This window comes from Patagioenas fasciata, chromosome 1 (genome assembly GCF_037038585.1).
Source record: "Patagioenas fasciata isolate bPatFas1 chromosome 1, bPatFas1.hap1, whole genome shotgun sequence".
Lineage (NCBI taxonomy): Eukaryota > Metazoa > Chordata > Aves > Columbiformes > Columbidae > Patagioenas > Patagioenas fasciata.
In genome coordinates, this window is record NC_092520.1 from 74,588,184 (window position 1) to 74,608,285 (window position 20,102).

Genomic DNA, 20,102 nt, shown 5'->3' on the forward strand with positions numbered 1-20,102 from the left:
CAGTTGCAGCTGCTAACAGGGTGTGAGATATTCTCCAGTATGATTAAATGGTTGACTTCTGTCTATGATTTATAACTTCATGACCTCAGTATTTATTTGAAGTTAGTATTTATCTGGTTCTGCAAATACAACCTTGCCACTGAAACAAAGGAATTGTGTAAATACTTACCTTTTGTAAGATAGTGCTGTGGCTTGTAAAGAGCTGTACTGTTTACATTACTGATCAGTTTTCAAAACCTTTATCAGTACGGTTATAGGAGACCATGGTACCCATTTTCTCAGCCTCAAGGAGACTAAACTTAGAAGTAGCAAGAGGCAGGAAGTCACAAATTCTAGGTAAAAATTAAGGCATTCTAATTAAAACATGATGTCATTGGTATCTTTCTCTGCTCTTCTAGACAGTAAATGTGTTTTACTAACTTGCATGCTTGGTGATCAACTGCTGAGTATATAAACAAATCGCTGAAACTCCCTAAATACTGAGTCATAGTAGATGTGTAGGTGATAACACATAAGACAGCTTGTTACAGTGTGCAAAGTATGTGTCCCTAATGTTTTACAAAGGATGATCTCGGTGTACTGTGGCAGGTGTGGATTTGTTATGCTCATGCCAACTCTCAAGTCAGTAGAACTAGCAACAAGGCTAGCCTGTGGTAGCATCCAGGAATCAGCTTTGGTTGCCTGGGTTATTTGCTTTGAGAGGCTGCATGTTTTTGACAACTTTGGTTTGCTCCAAGGATTCATTTATTCTAATATATGTATTCTTGCTTCTCTGATGATGGAAACCAAATGTGGATATCAGAGCCTGACTGGCTTGACTTCAATTTTTCATGGATTTGAGTGGGAGTAGGCAGTTGTGGCATGTCTCTGGAAGTCAGGCCAGGTATCATGAATGCTCAATAGATATTGTTAGCACATCATTAGCAGCAAACCTGGGCTGGGAGCCTCTGGGATATAATCTATTTCCTGACTATGGCGAACAGAGAGAAGAATTTGCAGGGAAAGAGGAAAAGAATCCGACTATCCACAACTTTTCCCCATATCTGAAAAAAAAATATTATTGCCACTAACTGCTGTTTTTAAGGTGTGTGGTTTTTTGGTTTGGTGGCATGTTGTGCAGTTCATTGTGGGTTTTGTGTTTTTTGTTGTTGTTGTTGTGGGGTTTTTTTGTGTGTGTGGTTTTTTGTTTTGTTTTGAAGACTGTTCCCTGGAGTTGGACAAAGCTCGACTTTTATAACCTCACTGGAGGAAGAAAAAAAGCTTACTTGTGGACTTAATCTCAGGCCTTTCCCTCTTTATTGCAACCTATAAAGCTTGCATCTATTTTTGATTAAATGGTTCCAGTTTTGGCAACTGCAAATAGAAATGATGATGGTCAAAGATGCTTTGGAAATTAAGTTGCATCTGGAAGCCCTATCTCAAGATTCTAAATTAACTTTTTATCCTCTTCATTCTGAAATATAATTATATTTGATGTCCTTGGAAGAAGAAACCCATGAAAGTCTTAAGTGTTCTCCTGCTGTAATGAAGAAGGTAAAGGTGAATGAAGAAGCTAATGAAAAGGATCCTTACCTCAAAAGTGACAGTGTTCTGGGGACTCTAGTTTCTATTAATAAACAGTCAAAGAGAGTTCATGTATGTCTACAGTAAGAAGAATGTCTGTGGAAAGAAAGAACAAAAAAGTAAGTCTTTCCCTTGCAATAAAAAGGTAGGTGGAAAGAGTTGAAATCAAATGAGCATCTCTCAGAAAATTGCTTGTTTAAGAATTTGGAAATGAGGTGCCAAGGAGGTATTGGAAAGAAAATAATAAACAAGCTTTAAAAAGACAGTTTGATTGCAATGTAATGTCAGTTTTAGCAGTTGGTCGGTGAGAAGGAGGATGAAAATAGAAGCAAACAAATGATATAGTGAGGAGTTAAAATAAACCTTTTATTTTTCATAAAGCAACAATTGAGGTTGCACAAGATTTGGAGGAAGATTATTAATTTTGGCAGAGATGGATTTGGTTTCTATGAGGAAGAGCTAGTTTGTGGGAATGTGTGAGAGTATGTATGCCGAGAATATGATAAACATACATGACTCACACCTGCACAGGAGGGATGCAGGTATACACTACAGAAGATAATTTATTGCAACACAAATTGCAACACAATTTGATGTACTTTAGGGCCCAGTACTAGTAAGGGTTAGATGAAATATTTCTTGCATCTATTTGTCTGAATGTTCCTTCTACCTTTCTCTGAACACTCATGTTTGCTCTCGGAATAGTTTACTGGGCTTGTTAAATCAGCAACTATGTTTTGGCAGGCTGGTATTTAAGTCCCTCTGATAATTTCTTCATCTCCTCTGTGTTGTATACTTGGTGCATTACTTCTGAAGAAAGCTTTTCTTCTCATCTGTGCCTCCAAATGCTTGGGTTGTGAAGGAAAGACATTTTGGCCTGTGACACTGGAGAAGGCTTTTTAGCTCCTTATATTTGCCAGTATGAAGCAGTCTGCTAAGAAGGATGAGCATTGGGTAAATGCTGTATGTCTTTGAGAATAAAAATCTTAATCACACTTAACACTGTTTTTTTTTTTTTCTGAGATTATATAACTTGAGTATATGTAGCTTTTGCTGTACTTGTAGTGTTGGTACATTGTTTGTTTACCTATCTGGAGTCTCTAAAATAGGTGCTTTTTTTTTTTAGCCCTGTGATAGCAGTGACCATAGAGAAGCAGAATGTTAAAAAAAGAAGATAAACTGTAGTCCTGATTAGCCGTTGAATATGGTTGATGAGTCTGAAGTGTTTTTCTCACTTATTTTCACCCTGGGAATCTCTTTATTGCTGTGGATGCAGCTCCAAACTGAGCACTGGGCAGGTCTGCTGTCAAGTTTCAGCCTGTTCTGAATAGGCTTGCAGTTAGTTGGTGCCTGATGAAATAAGCTCTCCTCAGCTGCAGCAGTGGGATGTTCTGTGTAATGTGAATTATTATTACACACACCTAAATAATTAGTCTAAAATCTGAAGGTTAAGTTTAATAGATGAGGAAGAAAATACTTTAGATTAATGTGGTTTACTTATTTCCTAAGTCACTGAGAGCAAAACCGTCAGAAATGCACTATAGTTCAGAAAGTCAGAGTTGGTTGAATGATAGTATCTGTTTAATGAGAGTGGAGTTCATAGCTTATGGAATGAAAGCTTTAAAAGACAAATGTAAGACATGGAAATTAAGCTCTTTTTTTGGTCTTTGCCTTGGTTACAGCTTTGCTCTCTATTTCTGCAAACAAGCAGTGGTGTAACATTGTCTCTTTTAAGTCTGCTACAGGTGAGCTACTTGCACCCTTTAGAGGGAAAGAAGACAGGTTAACAAAACTCTACAGGATGTGATTGTTTGGTGATACATTTAAGTCAGTCATTAGCAGCAGCTAAGAGTAGAAAATACTCCAGGAGGTGTTAAAAAACAAAAAAACAAACAAACAAACAAAAAACCAAAAAAAACCCACAAACCACTTCTAGAATCTTTTGTCAAGTTTGAGATTATTTGCGATGTGTACTTACCTATCCAAAACCAAGAGCATTCTAGACAAGAGCATATGTCTTCTGCTATACTGCAACCCCCTAAAGCCTGTATGGAAATGACAGATAAAGTCATTCAGGACTTCAGCTTGCTCATACAACTTCTCCTTCTGTTTTCTGCTATGCCTGCTTGCCAGGACTCAAAATCACCCCTTTTTCAGAATGGGGGGAGGCATGTGATTATGAACTGTGATGTGTATGTAGCTCTGATCAGCTCAAACTGATACAGGTTTCCCAATAACTGACCCTTTGCATTCCATCTTTATATAAAGTTGAAGAAAAATTATGTATGGTCTGCCTTTGCTAGGAATTGTTCAATCAAATCTGGTGGCAGCTCTTAATATAGAAATGACTAAGAGTAAATTCTGTGTTTTGTTTCTAAGGTAGAAAAGGAAGTCCTCAAAACAGATATTTCACAAGAAAAATAGTTTGGGGGAAATTGCTTGGTGACTGCTATTTTTCATGTAATTTCAAATGCAGTAGAGCTACTTGTAGGCTTGGTGAGATGACTGGTGTAATTTATACCAATGCAGTTCACTAGTTGGCTGCAGTCACTACTGCATTAACTAGGTAACTACTGTTATAGCTTGTCAAATATGCTACTACTGGTTTTCACTGTAGTCCCAATCCAAAATATTTATCATTCTGTGAGTTGCTGAAAAGTGAATGGCACAGATCAGTTATTACATCTGAAGTGCTAAGTGAAAGGGGAATATATCTTCTGAGAAGTCTTCCCCCCTCACCCCTTTCAAAATATCAAAATATGTCTTGCTGTTGTTTTTACTGCCAAGGGGATTGTTGGTTTCCTTCATGACCTTATATCTGACCAGTATTTTGAGGGCTGTTACTAAACTTAAAGTCAGATCAGAGATACCAGAGTCCAGTTCTGGGAGACCAAGGAAGGAAAAGTGCAATGGAGGTATGCTGTTCTTTTACTTCCATATATAGCTAGTTTTGTAGTAAGTAATCTTGGTTGCAGATAAGGGATATATGAATTCAGAAGTAGTGTCTTTTACTTATTGTATTGTATGAGGTTATTGTTGTGTGTGTGTCCCCCTCCCCCCCCCAATATGGATTTTTTTCCCCTACTTAGTAGATAGATCAAGTAAGTCTAAGGATAAGCAGTTTTAATTTTTGCATTACTTAGACAGCCTGCAGTGAAAGATCAGGTGAAGGAACAGATGCTCTTAACAAATAACATTGGCTAATTGTTTCGCACATGTGCTGTAGGAAGAAATATGAGTCAGATGAAACTGCTGTTCAGAAAGGAATCTATTTTTTTATTCAAAAGGAAATCATCTTGACTGAGCTTTTAATTGCTGTTGCATTATGTTAGCACACTTATGGCTGTTGGAACCTGGGCAATGTAGTCACAAGACTTGAAATTAAACTGGGGAGTGGACACATTATCTGAGCTAAAAGATAACTTGGTGTTGTGAGCATGACAAACTCATTTCCATTAAACAATGTTAAAATAGTAACTGCAGAGTTCGTACAAACACACTTGGTTTATTTGTATTAAGTTTGGTTTTTTCCCTAATCCTTTGACATCCTTAAACAAAAGAAAATAAGTTTGGGTGTGGTGGTTTTGGTGTTTGGTTTTTGTTTTTTTCCTTTTAGTAATTTTATCACCAAACCTTTTGATAAAATTGCTGGAAAAAAAAAAATCAAATGCTGCATCTTTGAAGTCAGGAAAGTAGGTACAGATCCACTTTTTTTTTTTTCTTAAAATGAAAAGGAGTTAGGCACTTAAGACACTTGTGATCGTTGCTTGTACTAGTGTCTTGACGAGGCAGTGTGAAATACAGGCCCTGGCAGAGGCATTATAGGCATAATTTTACTACAAGGTCTAAAGAAGTTATTGCCAGCTATGGATGATATTGATGAGTATGCTGAGTAAATCTGAGATTAGAGCATCTTGCCTCTTGGAAGAGCTAAAAGCACTTCAGTTTCTGATCTAGAGTTGGGGAATATGTTTTTCAATGGAGGTGTCTAGATCTCTTTAACTTCTTGCTTAGCTTTATTTAAAATTTAAATGTTTGTTTCAAAGAAATTTAGGTATACTTGGCAGTAGTTATATAAATGATTCTCTTTGAAACTGAAATTATCGACCTTATTGCTAACTGCAAACTTCCAGACTCAGCTGTTTAATCAGCTGAGAGTGGTGTTATCTTATAAACAGGAAGTGCACTTGAATCACTTGATACTCCTGCTGCTTCTGAGGCTTGAGTCATATTGGTACCCAGGCTTTGGCAGGGTCTTTCTGAGATCAATTTGAGTCCTCTTACTGTCTTTCTCTTGGAAAGAAATGGTCAATTGATGTTTTTCTGTATAGATTTGTCTCCCAATATCTTGATGCTCTTTCAGCACACAGAGATTCCCTGTGATGTATCCTAACTTTGCTCTGGAAAGGCAGAAGAGTTGCCTCGTTTTTCTGGTGAAACCAGTTCCTGCTGTTTACATATGTAGCTGATTTTGACAACAGATCTGCGTGCCATCTAAAATGCCACCACCCACCTAGGTGCACAGAGACAACTGCTTAATCCTAGCAAACAGCTGTGGCTGGGAAAATGGCTGTAAATATGGCCCCACTGTGTTCAATTATCTTCTCCTTTCCAGCATTCGTATTTAAATGTCTTGAAATGCATTTTTCTGTTTTTTCCTTCCGCTTCCTCGGTAGGGCTGTGCTAGGAGAGGGACCTCTCTTCCCTGCTGTTGGGCGGGTCATTAGCTGTATTTTCAGCCATATGCCAACGGGGGTGGGATGCGTGGGAGGCTGGGCATTCAGTGAGCCACGTGGATGCAGCACGGAGACACCGGCCCCTTTAGCTCTGAAACTCTATCTGTGTTGTGATAGCTTCTAGGGACTGCCCGTCTTCCAGCTGGTGATGGTTGTGTGGTGCCATGAAGCAAAGAGGGGGCTCCACAGCCCCTTGCTGCTGTAGTGGCTCATGGTCTGTGATGGGTGAAGCTTATTTGTAGCGCACTGTTTCCGATTAAATCCTCCTTGCTTCAAAAATGGCTCCCTGCACAGACTGCAGAGCCTGACTTTATATAGTTCCTCACAGAAATGCAGCAGACAGGTCCTAGGTAAGAGAGTCAAAAAGGGTTGGACAGCACAAAGAAAGCAAAATAGATGTACTGTTCCCCTTCCAGAGCAGGCAGGGAGGTCTTCTGGCAGGTATGCAGAGCCCTATAGCCCTTGCTTCACTGTGTCTGCTCCTTGCGTATAAAGAACTGGGCTCTGGGCAGCAGGTGAGGGGTGAGTAATAGTATACTGATTTTGGCAGTTTGGGTGTGTGTGAAGCATGCCCTGATCTTCTCTCCATGCTCTGGAGCTCAGACTGAGGAGGTCTCTTAGCAAGGGCTTGACTTACAAAGAGGCTGAGTCTTGTTCAAAAGTAGATTTGGGTCCACGCTGAGTTACCAGGTGTAGATGTACTCTGTCTTTAAGAGTGGTGCACAGTCGGTGCATGGGGTGTTGCCTTTAGCGATAGGGAGAGAAGCAGTGGGCATTGAGTGCTCCTTTCCAAGCTGGTGTTTCTCTGGTGATGGTACTTCCGTCTGCCTTTCCTTTTGGGACTTTTGTGGATTTGAAGTGACTTATGTGACTGCAGTCTGCCTCCCAAAATCCAGTTAGATGATAGGGATTTTTAGATTGGAGCTGGGCAGCTCTATTCCCCACCTACCTCTTCAGTTTTCTTTGACCACTTGCTGCAGCATTTGTGTGCATGTTTTGCAAGGCTAGTGTGTTTCAGCCTGTTTTCCAAGCTGGCATGCTAGCGAGCTCAGCTGGATCGTGTCCAGCACCAGCTCTGAGCAAGTGGGTGAGAGAAGGAGCTGCCGTAGAGGCTGCTGGAGTGTTGGCCAAGGATTTGCATGAGTTTGAACAGACTGCAGGCAGCTAGAGGAGGAGGTGTGTGTAGGGGGTGTGTGTCTTCTGACTCTGTTAGCTTCACGCCTCAGTTTTATTTCTGAAATGGAGCATATGCTTAGCTCTTCACTGTACATGTCAAACTTGAGATTTTGTATCCAAATCAAAGTTGTTACAAAGTACATTGGCTTCACAAATAAAAATGCTTTAGAATGCTTATTTGCAGTAAGGAAGTACTAAATACTACACAGCAATTGCTTCAGAATAATACTACTACAAAGCAATTGCTTTAAAATAAGCAGGGGATGTTCTCAATCTAAGCTACATTTTTTACTCTTTTCAGAGAAAAGCCTGTAATACTACAAATGACAAGAGGCTTTCTTATCATTGATAAGGTTATGAGCTTGTTTCCCAGGGACCTTGCTGGAATAGCTTCAGCTGAACCCTGTTTCAGTGAAATGTAAGGCTTAATAAACTGAGCTAATTCTTTTAGGTACTCATTTTTTTAAACTTAAATACTTTGTTACAAAATTTTTCTAGATCTTTTCTACTATATTTTTTTCTAAAAAACATTTAAAAAAAAACCCAACCAAAACAAAACAACCCACACTCTAACCAGACAAACCAAACCAAAAAAGCTTTAACTGGTTGTGCAACTTAAAGTTCTCAAAATAAATACCTTTACATCTTTCATCTTTTAAACATTAAGTCTGAATTTTCTTTCTGCTTGGGAACGACACCAAATTTTAAAATTATTCACAAAAGCTGTACTTTTGTTGTATTTCTAATTATATAACCTGATATTAGCAGCATAGTTTCCAGTATTTCATATGATGCTAAATTTTCTTGTCTGTCAAAATTGTAATTGTCACAACTTTGTTTGTGGATTTTGTAGGATGTTTTCCAAACTGTGCTCCAATATGATTTAATATTTGTACTTAAGTAGGCAAAGCTATGAGACCCCAAGTATGAGACCTCTCAGAAGGATGAGGTAGCTGGTGAGGTACATGAGATGCTGAGGCCTTTTTGTGAATGGGATTGCAGTCCAGCTGAGTTCATGTCACACTGTGGGGTAAGCAGTTGTGATGCAGGTCTCTTAGTCAGTAGTCAACCAGAGCTGCTTTTCAGAAAAGCAGAGTCTTATGTGTCAGGTCAATGATGGCTTGGTGAGGCGGTCTGCAGTGGAGCTGGTGAAGGCTGGACTACTGTTGAGGTGCTCTAGAACACAGTGCTTTTAATGCACTAGATCAAGTCTTTAAAACAAATAGGAGTAGCCTCACTTTCAGAAGTACCTAATTCAATCAGTTTCATGACACTGGGAGTTGGATACTTCGTAAGTGGGCACCCAATATTTCAGAAGCTCTCCATAATGAAATAGTTCTGAGTTTTTTCCTACATGGATTTTTTTGAAGCTGTCAGTGTTAGTGGTAAATGATAGTCTGTCTAACATTTTTAGTGTGCCTATCCATGCATCTATGAGAACTAGTGTATAGTAATGCTCAGTTTGGGGGGGGACTAGGGACTCTGTCATTAGCCGTGTTTATGGGATCTCACAGGATTTAAAAAAACAAACAAACAAAAACAACAAAAAAACAACCAACCAAACCTCTAGAAAATACAGTAGCTTGACTATTTGCTTATGACCTGTATTTTAATATTCCTTCCTTGAAGTTTTACATGCTGTGTTTCCAACAGAAGAAAGACATAGTTGCACCAAAAATTTTACTGGATGCGGCTCTGCCTGTACACAGATGCACCTAAAGGAGAACTGCCATTGGTTTGTTTCCTGCTCAGTCACTAGGAAATGTTAAAATCTGTTTCTCCTTCAGCCTCTGCAATTAAGAGGGGGGGTGGGCCACAGGGGTGTAATGACCTTCGTGCACAGCCCTGTGCATCCCTGTGGCCCACTGGAAGAGTGCCCTGTGCTTATGAGACTCCACGCTCTAGAGAAGTTAAGGGTTAATTTAGAAGAGCATATAATGAATGTAAGTAAAATAGTCCTGGCTCCTTAAACTCATCCCCCTCCCACTGCGGCTATGAGGTTGTTTCCATTTCCTTGAGAGCTTTCCAGAAGCAGGCTCCTAGGGAATAAAATGGCTGAGCTGACCCTGGCAAGAGTTGCTTGTGTTTCTTTCTCTTTTGTATGGCTTGACATGCCTTGTATGACCTATGAATTAAATACCACCATGTGGATAATCAGGTGTTATCAACTAGCTCCTTATTTAAAAAAAAACCCAAAGTGGACACTTTGTACACATCCAGTCCCAAAGTGCACAGTGTACTGTACACAGCACAGTAAGTCACCCTAAGTAAGGTGCTGTTGCTTTTCAGGTCCTGTGAGTGACTCTTTCCAGGTGCAAGTTTAGAGGTTTTGTGCTTCAAAAGAAAGAAAAGAACTTTATGTTACTGTTAGTAAAGCTTATGAGTACTCAATAATTAAAAGTTTTTTCTAACTGAATTTTTTTTCTGTCAAGAAATGGTTAGTGAACTAGATCACTGTAACAGTGGATACAGAAGTGTTTGTTGGTGACAGGGTAAACAGAGAACAAGTCTGACACTTTCAAAATACATCCTTGTGCTTGTTTTCAGAAGAAATGGAAAGCTGTGCCCTAGAACTGTGAAAAGGGAGACTGGTAATCATGTGAACATGAGCTTCCACTGTGATTCTGTGCCTTAAAGCAAATGTGAGTCAGATTTATGTGTGTTTGTAGTGACTCCTGCAAAGCTACATCCAACTCTCAAGCAGCACATTGAAAATAGGAGGGCATTCAGAAGAGCCATGAGAATGAGTCTGAAAAAATATTTTTGCTGATAGGCTTGACAAACTTAATTCCTACCCCCAAAGAAAATACAGGGTAACTTGCTCACAATCTGAAAATAATTCACAAAATGAATGTGAGATTAACCAACAGACCACTAGAAGATTTGTCTGTTAGGGATAACTTTTAATTTAAGAAGGTAAAACATTTTTTAATTTCCCAATTCGGTCATTGCTGCTCTGGTTTGAAAGTGGAAGCTAAACTGTGTGGTAGTTGTGGCTTGTATGTTATAGATTAGATTGGATGGTAATAATGAACTTTTCTGGACTGAAGGAATGGCTGCAGTGGGGTGAACATTTCTCTGATGGAAAGGTTTGTCAGACTGGTCACACTTTACAGGTAGCCTCAGTAGAGAGACTGTCTCCTCAAAGTGCCATGGGAGTTGCTCTTCTGTTTGTGGATAAGTCTGTCTGAATCTGTTCTGGAGTATGTGTAGTCTGAAGTTTGCTACCTGAGGCTTTGGTTCAGGGCTGTTAACTTAGCTCTTTGCTAGCCTAGTGAGGCTTTGGACTAGCTGAGTGTCTGTTATGTTTTTGTGTTTTTGTGTGTGGTGGGGTGTTTTTCCTTTTTTTTTTTTTTTGTTTTCATTTCTCCCTTACCACATGAGTTTCAAGAATATTTGTAGTCTGAAGTGGTCTTTTTGTGTAAAATCAAACTCCTCTCTGACAGTGTGTTGTTCTTCTGGAGGCTGTTTTCTTCTTTCTCTTAATGCTAAGTGAGATTTTAGGTGAATGTGAAGAGGGCAGGAAAAATTGCACTCTTCACTAGAAATGCAATCTTTTTTGATAGGATATTTAATGTTTGTTTGAATGTGCTAGTGTAATATTAAAGTATTTTCACCCTCAACTTACTAATATCTCCAAATTTGTTTTCGACTGTGTCTAGGAACTTCATAGGAAAGTAGAGGTCAAGCTCTTCTGTCTTTGTGGAATAGCACATCAGGTGGTCTTTAAGTGGGATGTAGAGATAGGGGCATGGATTTGCTTGCCTTGTAGACAGAGGAGCAAAACCATGAGTCTCATTTGCCATATTTTGATGGTTAAGTGAGGATTCTGAACATATAAGGGGAGTAGGTTGGGCAGCTTGCTTACAGCCTTGTTTGATTCTGGGGCCCCACTCATTTGGTGGTAACTGATACCAAGACTGAAGTTCAGTGAGAGGCATGTGTACATCTCTTAAAATGAGATAATATCAGAGTTGTATTACTCTAGTGATGAGGTCAACTTACATGCATTCTCAGCTGTTTGTTTTCATAGCTACATGTCAAGACTATAGAATGCAAATTGTCAGGTAACCTGTGGCTTTTGTGATGTCTCAAAACAAGGGGGAAGCACTAACAAAGCAAATGCAAAATTATTACTGTTGTTAGCAAATGTTAAAAAATGTACACACTGTTCTGCTGAGGTTGATTGACTATTTGCATGCTTAGTGATATGTGCGATCAAATAATTTCCTAATGATTAGCATTTTTGCTGTACTCCTGGGAGGAGGTGTAGCTTAACTTTCCTCTTCAGTTTGCCAAATGGCTCAAATTATTTGCAGTGTCCACACTTTGAAGATATAAATGTGAAGGGAAGCTGTGTTTCATCAGGCTTCTATCATATAAATAATGCAGCTTAGCCTTATTTAGGCTAACTTTTTTATTTTGGAGCATGACTTTATATAGTTGGACTCTGGTCCATTTCTAAACAAGGTATGAGAATCACTTGGTTATGTGTCTTCAAGTAGTACCTGGTTCTTACATAACTGTATTCTGTAAAACTTTCTGGATGACACTGAAGTTTTTCTGCTTACACTATGTTACAGGTTTCTGGCATATTTTGTGGCTTCAGATAAAGAATGATAATATGTTGTTGGCTGGACTTAATAGTTTTCTTGGTGATTAAATATAGCATACCCATAAATGCCTAAGATTATCCTCAGGCGAAGTGTTTGCCTGATGACTTTTAATTAAACTTAGAAATATGCATGTGCTAAAAATGAGTTAGTGTTTTCATCTCTTAAATGACATCTACAGCCTAATTTATGCCTTCCTTCTTTTAATATTTGGTGGTAAGTTTTGTAACCCAGAGGTGTGCCAACTTGCCTCAAATGCTGCCACATCTTGGGTATTATAACAGTGATTATGAGAGATGCTGTATTCAGACGAACGGAAACGCCTTATTTTCTTCACCTTAAAGAAACTGATAGTGCCAGTAGTGTTAGAATTGCCCTGGTTGTTTCCTGAGTCCCTTGAGAGATCTCTTGATCACCAAGCCACACACTGAATACAAAACAGCTACAGATTTAAGTGACCTAGTTTTCATACAAAGTAAGGAAAAGATAAGGTTAAAAACTTTCAGTATGCTTACTTTTTTCTACTGATTAGATAAGAATTCAGAGCAGCAGAGCAGGCTCTCCATAAATGGCCTAAGAGCTCAGTAGAAATCTACAATTAATAAGAGGATTTCTTGTAGCCTGTTAGTCACTCATGACAAAGAACACTTCTAAATGCCAGCAAGGCTTTCTCAGACAAGCTATAGTAGGTTTTATGCTCTAGAAAAATTCCATTTCTGAGTAAAACTCAAAATATCTTGAGTCTTGATATGTGGAACTGTTGAACTGGCTGATTCAGGCCCTAATATAAATGTGTTTGTGATACTGTAGTATTCCTATTTTCCTCTTCCTGATTCCTTTTGTCTTATAACCACAGAAATGCCAACTTCAGTGTAGCTTTTTTGTATACAGTGTGTTTGAGAAACTACTTCTTTCCTTAAAAGCATGACTTCTTAAATTTTCGGATTTGTACATCAAACTGTGAACTTTCTTCTGCTCTCATGGCAGACCAGGTTGTTTTTCTCCTTGTATGTTAGCATTGTCATCACAAGCTGAGACTTCAGTTGATTGAGGTATGACTGCGTAAATTGTAGGGTCTCTGGAACTACAGGTGGAAACTTCACAGATCTGAAGTACCTTTTAATTTTTCCTATCCCTCTTTCCAGAGTAATTGCAAAGAACTCAATTTCTTCCAAGTGGTGCAGTTGTTGGATACCTGTTTCAGATGATCAATTAGAAGTATGCATTTTGGGGCACGATATGGCAGGGCGAAGAAACCATAGCCTATCTACAGTAGCAGATGACATGCTCTCCAAGAATCATGTTTTCATAAGCTCAGAAATAGCTGAAATATAACTGGAAGCATACAGCTTAGAGGACATGTCTAATATGTTGCTCTGTTAGTTGCACCTAAAGCATTCATGCTTTTCTCAGAAGGGAAGAGGTGAATGTATTTTTGTCTCCCTCCCTCACTGACTTTTTGCATTGCAATGTTCAGAATATTAGTGGGTGGCAAATATGTACTCACTATTGGTCAGACATAAAGACTTTATTTTATTGATGGTAATTAGAAGGTAACATTAACTTGTTGGATTTTTTTTAAAGCTGAACTGTGTCAGGGTGACTTCACTCTCACCTGTGTTACATGCACTTAAACACCTGACCTCGAAGTAGCACTTCTGTTCTTGTGGCCAAAGAGCTTGATTTTCAAGTACCGGCAAATAACTGACCATCATAAAAATGTGTGTGTAGGGTAGTGTTCAGGGAACCTTTGAACTGTGAGAAGTGGGAATCTCTTCTGTGGGAAATAGCAAAATATAGGAATCTTGATGAGGTGGCGTCGCTATTTGTGCTAGTTTATTAAAAGGCCCTCAAGCTGAAAATAAGTCTGTCTTTGTGCTTGTTGTCAAAACAATCCCAGAACAGACATAATGAAAGGACAGTGACCAACTAACGTTGCAGGAGTGTGCTAAAACTGGGTGGATTTTTTTAGGTAATGTGCTCCAAGGTCATAGAGTCAAAAGGGGTTCTTTGACTCCTTTTCTTCCCCCACCTGAAATGTAAATAGCCACTAATCTTATGGTAGATATGGGTTTAATGGTGAATGTTAAGTTTTGGAGTAAAGAGGTACTCAAGGAGAGAGCAGCAGCCATGTTTAAGGTCTTTATAAAACTTAAAAAAAAAAAAAAAAAAGTAAGAGGCTTTTATAGTATATTTATACCTGGTTTTGGTAACACTTCAAAGTGACTTCTTCCTCTACTAGCTATAGTCCAGCTAAGTCATTGCCTTATACAGCATTTAGATAGGATGGCCCCTAAAATAAGTGACCAACATCTGTTAAGAAAAAAATACAGCCTTGTTATTACTGTAAAGTGAAAAATAAGGATTTTACATCATAATTGCTTATGCTGAAGGTCTTTATTTGAATGGGAGCAGGGGTATTCATTTATAAGAATGAATTAAAGTCCATCAGGATTAATCTTCTTTGGTGTGAGTTTACCACTCAATTTGAATCTTAAATGAACCATAAACAGTGATATTTTAAAATAAAGAGTGAAATGCAGAACATGTCAGGAAATCAAGAGGTGATGGTGGTGCTGCTATTTATGTTTCCTGGAAGAAACTTTGGCCTTTATTCCTACCGGTCTAATTATAGCAACTGAGGAAAAAAAATCCATTGCATTGTAATATTCCTGAAATGATACTCCAGTTAGAAATAGGTATTCTAGGTTGTGTTCTTTTGTCCAGCTAGTGGTCTGCATGAGGGCTTGATCTGCTCTGTCACCTTCTATGCTGTGGCCTTCCTGCCTTTTCCTTTAGTCTGCGCTAGAAGCCTTAGGCCTGGAAGGGGCTCTTGTGTCTATGAGTGGAGCAGGTTGCCATCATACAGCTGCAATGCCTTGTAATTGGCATCTGGCCTGATACAGGGAATAAACTTGTTTCATGTTGCCCTGAAGACTAGAAGCACACTCTTACATAAGCAAGGATAAAGTTACAGTGATGATCACATTTAGATACCAGTTATTCTTTATTGCTCTTTTGATGTTCATTTGTTCTTCAAGATAAAATTACATATCCAATATGAAGACTGTTGATGGCTGAAAATAAACCTGTTTGCTTAACCTTCTACCGTTCTTTGTTGCAGCTCTCAAGTTCCACTTACAAATATAGGAGTGAGGAATTCAAGAGACAGTTTTCTCATCTGCCGGAATCGGAGAGACTCATAGTAGGTAAGATGTAGGGCTAGGGTGGTGGATTTTTTTGTGTGTGTGTTTTTTTTTGTTTTGTTGTTTGGGTTTGGTTTTTTTTGCTTTTTTTTTTTTTAATGGTGAATTCTAACTACAGCTGATACCTTCCTATTCTCTTGCCTCTGACCTAGCATTAAATACCTTCAGGAAAGTCAGGTCCATACTCTGCTCCTGTACTGCCTGCTTTGTGAAAAAAGACAGATTTCTTTTGGGGGTTGAGAAGTGAAGGAGAGGATACAGGATGGGAGCCTCTTAATGTCTTTTGCTGCCACTACTTCTTAGTGTGTTTTCAGATAAAACCCTACCTGACAGCAGCAGAGATGCCACTGACAGCTGTTAGCTGACAAGCTGGAAAGGTCACCATGCAGGGCCAGGGTGAGCACTGAGCACATAAACTCAACATATGTGTATTGATGGGCTTGTACAATGCAAGTGTGAGAACAGAGGCAGAGTTAAATCCTGAGAGCATCAAATTTATGTTCTTTCCAGTGTAGACAACCAACTTGGTGTATCTCTTGCAGTGGCATAACCATTTATTTTCTATCCTGCGGGTGTCAGAGTCCTTTCTTTTACTTTAAAAAGGCAACTAGTTATTACTGAGTGAGTTACCACAGATATTGGTCCAGGAGGGAATGTTTCCACAGTTGTAATGGTTTGGTAATTGGCTACAAAAGTAAGAGGTGTTTCTTCAGTGACTCTATTAAGTAGATCATCCTTAGCAGAAGCTTCTCCCTTTCTCCCTGGAACTAAACCTAGACCCTTGCCCTAGGCACCTTGATTAATGTGACTTCTGGGGCTGAGTAACACAGTGGGTATTGGTAATTTAAAAGACTCTTTTCAGAGACAATGCCAGCTATGTAGCATGAGGACACAAAACTCAGTATTCAAGTTTGTCATTCCCATCGGCTGTCATAGGAGATCATTGGAAAACACAAACTAATCTTCATTTTATCCTGACTTAAAATGCAGTGCACTTGGATAAATTTGTCAACATGGTATACTGAGGGTAGATAAAAAGGTTTTATGCCCCATACTGGTTTGTGCAGTTGTAGTTACTGCCCAGGCTACTGCTGACCATGAAGTATGTTATCTGGTGCTGTGCTGTGTAAATCTGATAGTTCTGTGTTTGTTCATGCCTTGAGCAGAGGTTTTTCACAGCCCAGTATACCAGTTTAGCTTATCCATAGGCTGATGACATGAGTGCAGGCATAGAAGTAATGCTCAGCTGGAAGAGCAGTGGTGGTGAGAAGTGCATGAGGTGGGAGGGGCAGAAGCAGGTGGCAGAGAATATTAAACTGTGGTGCATAACTTCTTGGCACTGAAATGTTCCTTTTGAGCTCTGACTCCATTTTGCCCCACTGCAAAATCCAAATAAGAGAAGCATATAACCCTATGTCCTTTGCATGTGGTGATGAGCCTTATACCCTCTTTTATCATTTGCTTTGCAGGTAGGCCTGCCTGCGCTGCCTGAGCATTGTGTAACAAATACACTGTCCAAGAATCGGATATTGTTTTTATACGAAAGTGTCATTGTGACTGTTTAAAGTTCACCTCTCATCTTCTGTAACCTTTCAGGAAGTGAATAGTGAGAGCCTGTCAGTATATGCTTGCAACATGTCAAGTTCTTTCCAGGATAATGGAAGAGAAGTTAGAGCTTTCACTTGCACAGAAACAGTTAAATCGAGGTGTCCTTTTCCAGCTGCAGAAGGAGGCAGTCATCCTCTGAAATGCCTTCTGCGTTTTTAAAATACTTGAGTTCAGTACAGAAGTAAAACAGAACAAAAGGATATTACTTCAAAGCGTTGTTTTGATGTTTTCCCTTACACATGATTGATGTTGAAAGCCACTGAGCAAGCTCTGAAGCACAGTTTTGCAGTTTTGATGAACAGACTGCCTAGGACTTGGAGAAAGATTTAGTGATGGATTAATCTCAACAATGTAGCACCTGCTCCATTGTAAGCTAAATCATTATTTATATACTTTTTTTTTTTACTCTATAAAAAAAAGTGCTCTTTTGGAAGGACTTTTTGCATCCTCCAAGCAAAGAGCTTTTCCTTTGCTTGATGCAGGGAAGCTTATCACAGGCTCTACAGTGCTCAAAGAAGCAATTACTTGCTGCTGTTCATCAAAAAAGCTGTAACTGCTCCAGTTGTTAACTTGGCTATTAAAAGAAAAGCTAGTATTCCACTGTAATGAGCACAGTATGTAAAGATTATAGGAAATATAAATCTTTTCTTATAATGAAAGAACAATTGCTTAGGCTTTCAAATTGGGAGTTTAAAGGAGTGCCACTAACTTTAATTTGTCTGAAGATGTTGTTTACAAGCAGCATCTTAGGTTACTGGATCTGAAAACTTAGAAGGAGAAATGCTAATCTCTCCCTTTGTTTTGATATTCTCTTTTGTGTGGGTGGGTCATGGTGGTGTTGCTCATCACTTGCCCAGTACTCCAGTATTTATAAATTTGAATCCTTCTCTCTCCCCCAAACCTCGCAGTTGAATGCAGGCTTTTTGGTAATGCTTTCCTCAAGTCCTTAACCTCAAACTCTTGCTGCTTTCCTTCTCCCTGCTCTCCCAGCATTTTGGTATCTGACTTCTCTTTAAACATGCATTTACAGCTTAATTGTTTGGATTTCTTTTAGTTCATGTAATTTCATTTGCAGTCATGTCTGCAAGGGCTCGTATACGTGCCTCATTGATTGTTGCAATAAACTTAATTTCCACTTGATTATTTGAGGGGAAAACCCAAGAGAATTTTAAAAATAATAAAAGATTCTGCAGATGCAGGCCTGCCTTGAAGTTAGGATGGTGAGGGACTTCTGAACCTCTTGGTACTTGAACAAGAACTGTATTGATGATCTTCTTCTACGTAAAATCAAAGTTCTGGCTCAGACAATACCAGGTACAAAGCTTTTCAAAATAACAAAACACTTTGATATTTCTGAAGTTAAAATCATTACTGTATGAAGAGGTGCCTCCTGGGTGTTTTCTATACATAAAGTTACCTTCTTTAGGTTGGTGCTTCCAAAAGGGGTCTGTCTTTCTTTCTAGCAGTAGTACTTCTGAAAATTCCTTTTGATTGAATATTCAAGCTTTGAAATTATGGAAGTTCCCTCAAAGAGGTTTTTATGAAGTGTAACCAAATAATCTGCTCTTGTTCTTAATTAGCAGGTATCAGATGATGGGTAATTGCATTCTAGATGAAATATGTTTGTCAGTTGGGATGTTTCAGCCAGAGGCAGTATCATAATAAAAATGACATTCAGTTTCTGAGACTATGCTGTGCCTGATGAACTGGATAGCTTCAAGGTGCCATTTAGTGTCTCAGTCTGCAGGTACTTTTAGCTAGTGATAAGACCTGTTTAGTGGAAAATTATCTTACTGCAGCATATGAACTACTGTTATGTAAGAGTTGACAGTATAATCTGTTATGGTATAAAACATTTGTGTATTCTGTTGTTTGGGTGCTTTGAAATTTGACTTACGAATACTTCTCCCGTCTACTCCTGATCTTGCCTGATACCTCTTCTCTGAAAATATGGGTAATGCACACGGGGTTGATATAGGAAGTGCTGTCCTCACACAGATGTTTCCATCAGCTCTGGCATTGGGGAGTTCCCAGAACAATGGTCTGGGTTGGATGCAACCCAGTACAAGTCTGCCTTCACAGACTTGAAGACTGAAAGAAATGTGTGTTTGGTTTTGTTTGTTCGTATTTTGTTTTTTTTGATTTGTGTTGTAATACCTTTATCTTATTTTAAGTTAACAGGTTTGGGTCAAGTGAGCTGCAATAAGTAATTAAACTTGCCCTTACTCTCTATACATAGATTATGCCTGTGCACTCCAGAAGGATATTCTGCTGCAAGGACGTTTGTATCTCTCTGAAAACTGGCTCTGTTTCCACAGCAACATTTTCCGATGGGAGACCACAGTAAGATCTTTTAGCTCAATTGGATTCCACTTCTTTTTTGTCCCGGACTCTCAGGATATGAGAGTCCCTCAAACAAATTCTGTCCTGTCAATCTCATGCTAGTAACTTTGCACTGAAAAGAATGAGCCTGCATTCCTGGTGGAGATGCAGATCTGTTGCTCTGTAAAATGTGAGTAGCATTGGAGACATCTGAATGCTGAAGTAAGCCTGCTCAGTCAGTCATTGAGCATAGAAAGGAGGTCATTATCCTTTACATTTCTGCACAATGATTGGCCTCTCCTTGCCATGGAGAGTTGCTCTATAAAGGATGGTACCATGTAATGTTCTCCCATAAGAGCAGGAGCATGATACAGTATATGGTGTTGCCCTGTTCAAAAACTCTCCAGTATTGAACCTTGACTTGGTTTAGTCTTGCATGTAAATATCAGCTGAAGAAGAGCTGAAAAGAATATATAAATGACCTCTGCAAGTTCTCATGTTGTGGTCTATAGCTTTTGAACAGTGTGAGCAAAAGTAGATATTGGTGACATGTTGGCCCTCTATTTCTGTCAAATTAGATGAATGAGTTAAAATGTTTGATTCAAGCAGTTGTTGCATCTGCCCTAGAAATAGCATGAAGCAATGAATGGGAGAGGGAAGGTAACCTACTTAATAGGTAATGGAGATGTGTCAAAATGTTCTGCAACTGTGATACTGCTCATACCTTAAATTAATCTCTTAAATTCTATGTCATGTGCTCTGAAGTTCACAGGATAGACAACAAATAGTTCATGTTCTTTAGACAGAGACAGGGTGTAGAAATGCTTTAACTGAAAAGTGAGCTTAATTTCATCAGATGAATTTGATGATTGAATGTT

General features: G+C 39.0%; 1 protein-coding gene across 5 annotated transcripts in view; it reads left to right on the forward strand.

Annotated features, from left to right (window-relative positions):
- Positions 1–20,102, forward strand: part of GRAMD1C (GRAM domain containing 1C) — a 54,786-nt gene that overhangs the window by 4,264 nt on the left and 30,420 nt on the right. For all 5 annotated transcript variants that reach the window (XM_065829249.2, XM_065829247.2, XM_065829248.2 and 2 more), the window contains exons 3-4: positions 15,213–15,297; positions 19,142–19,245. In XM_065829249.2, coding sequence (XP_065685321.2) covers positions 15,213–15,297; positions 19,142–19,245 — 189 coding nt within the window. The remainder of the gene's footprint in view (positions 1–15,212; positions 15,298–19,141; positions 19,246–20,102) is intronic.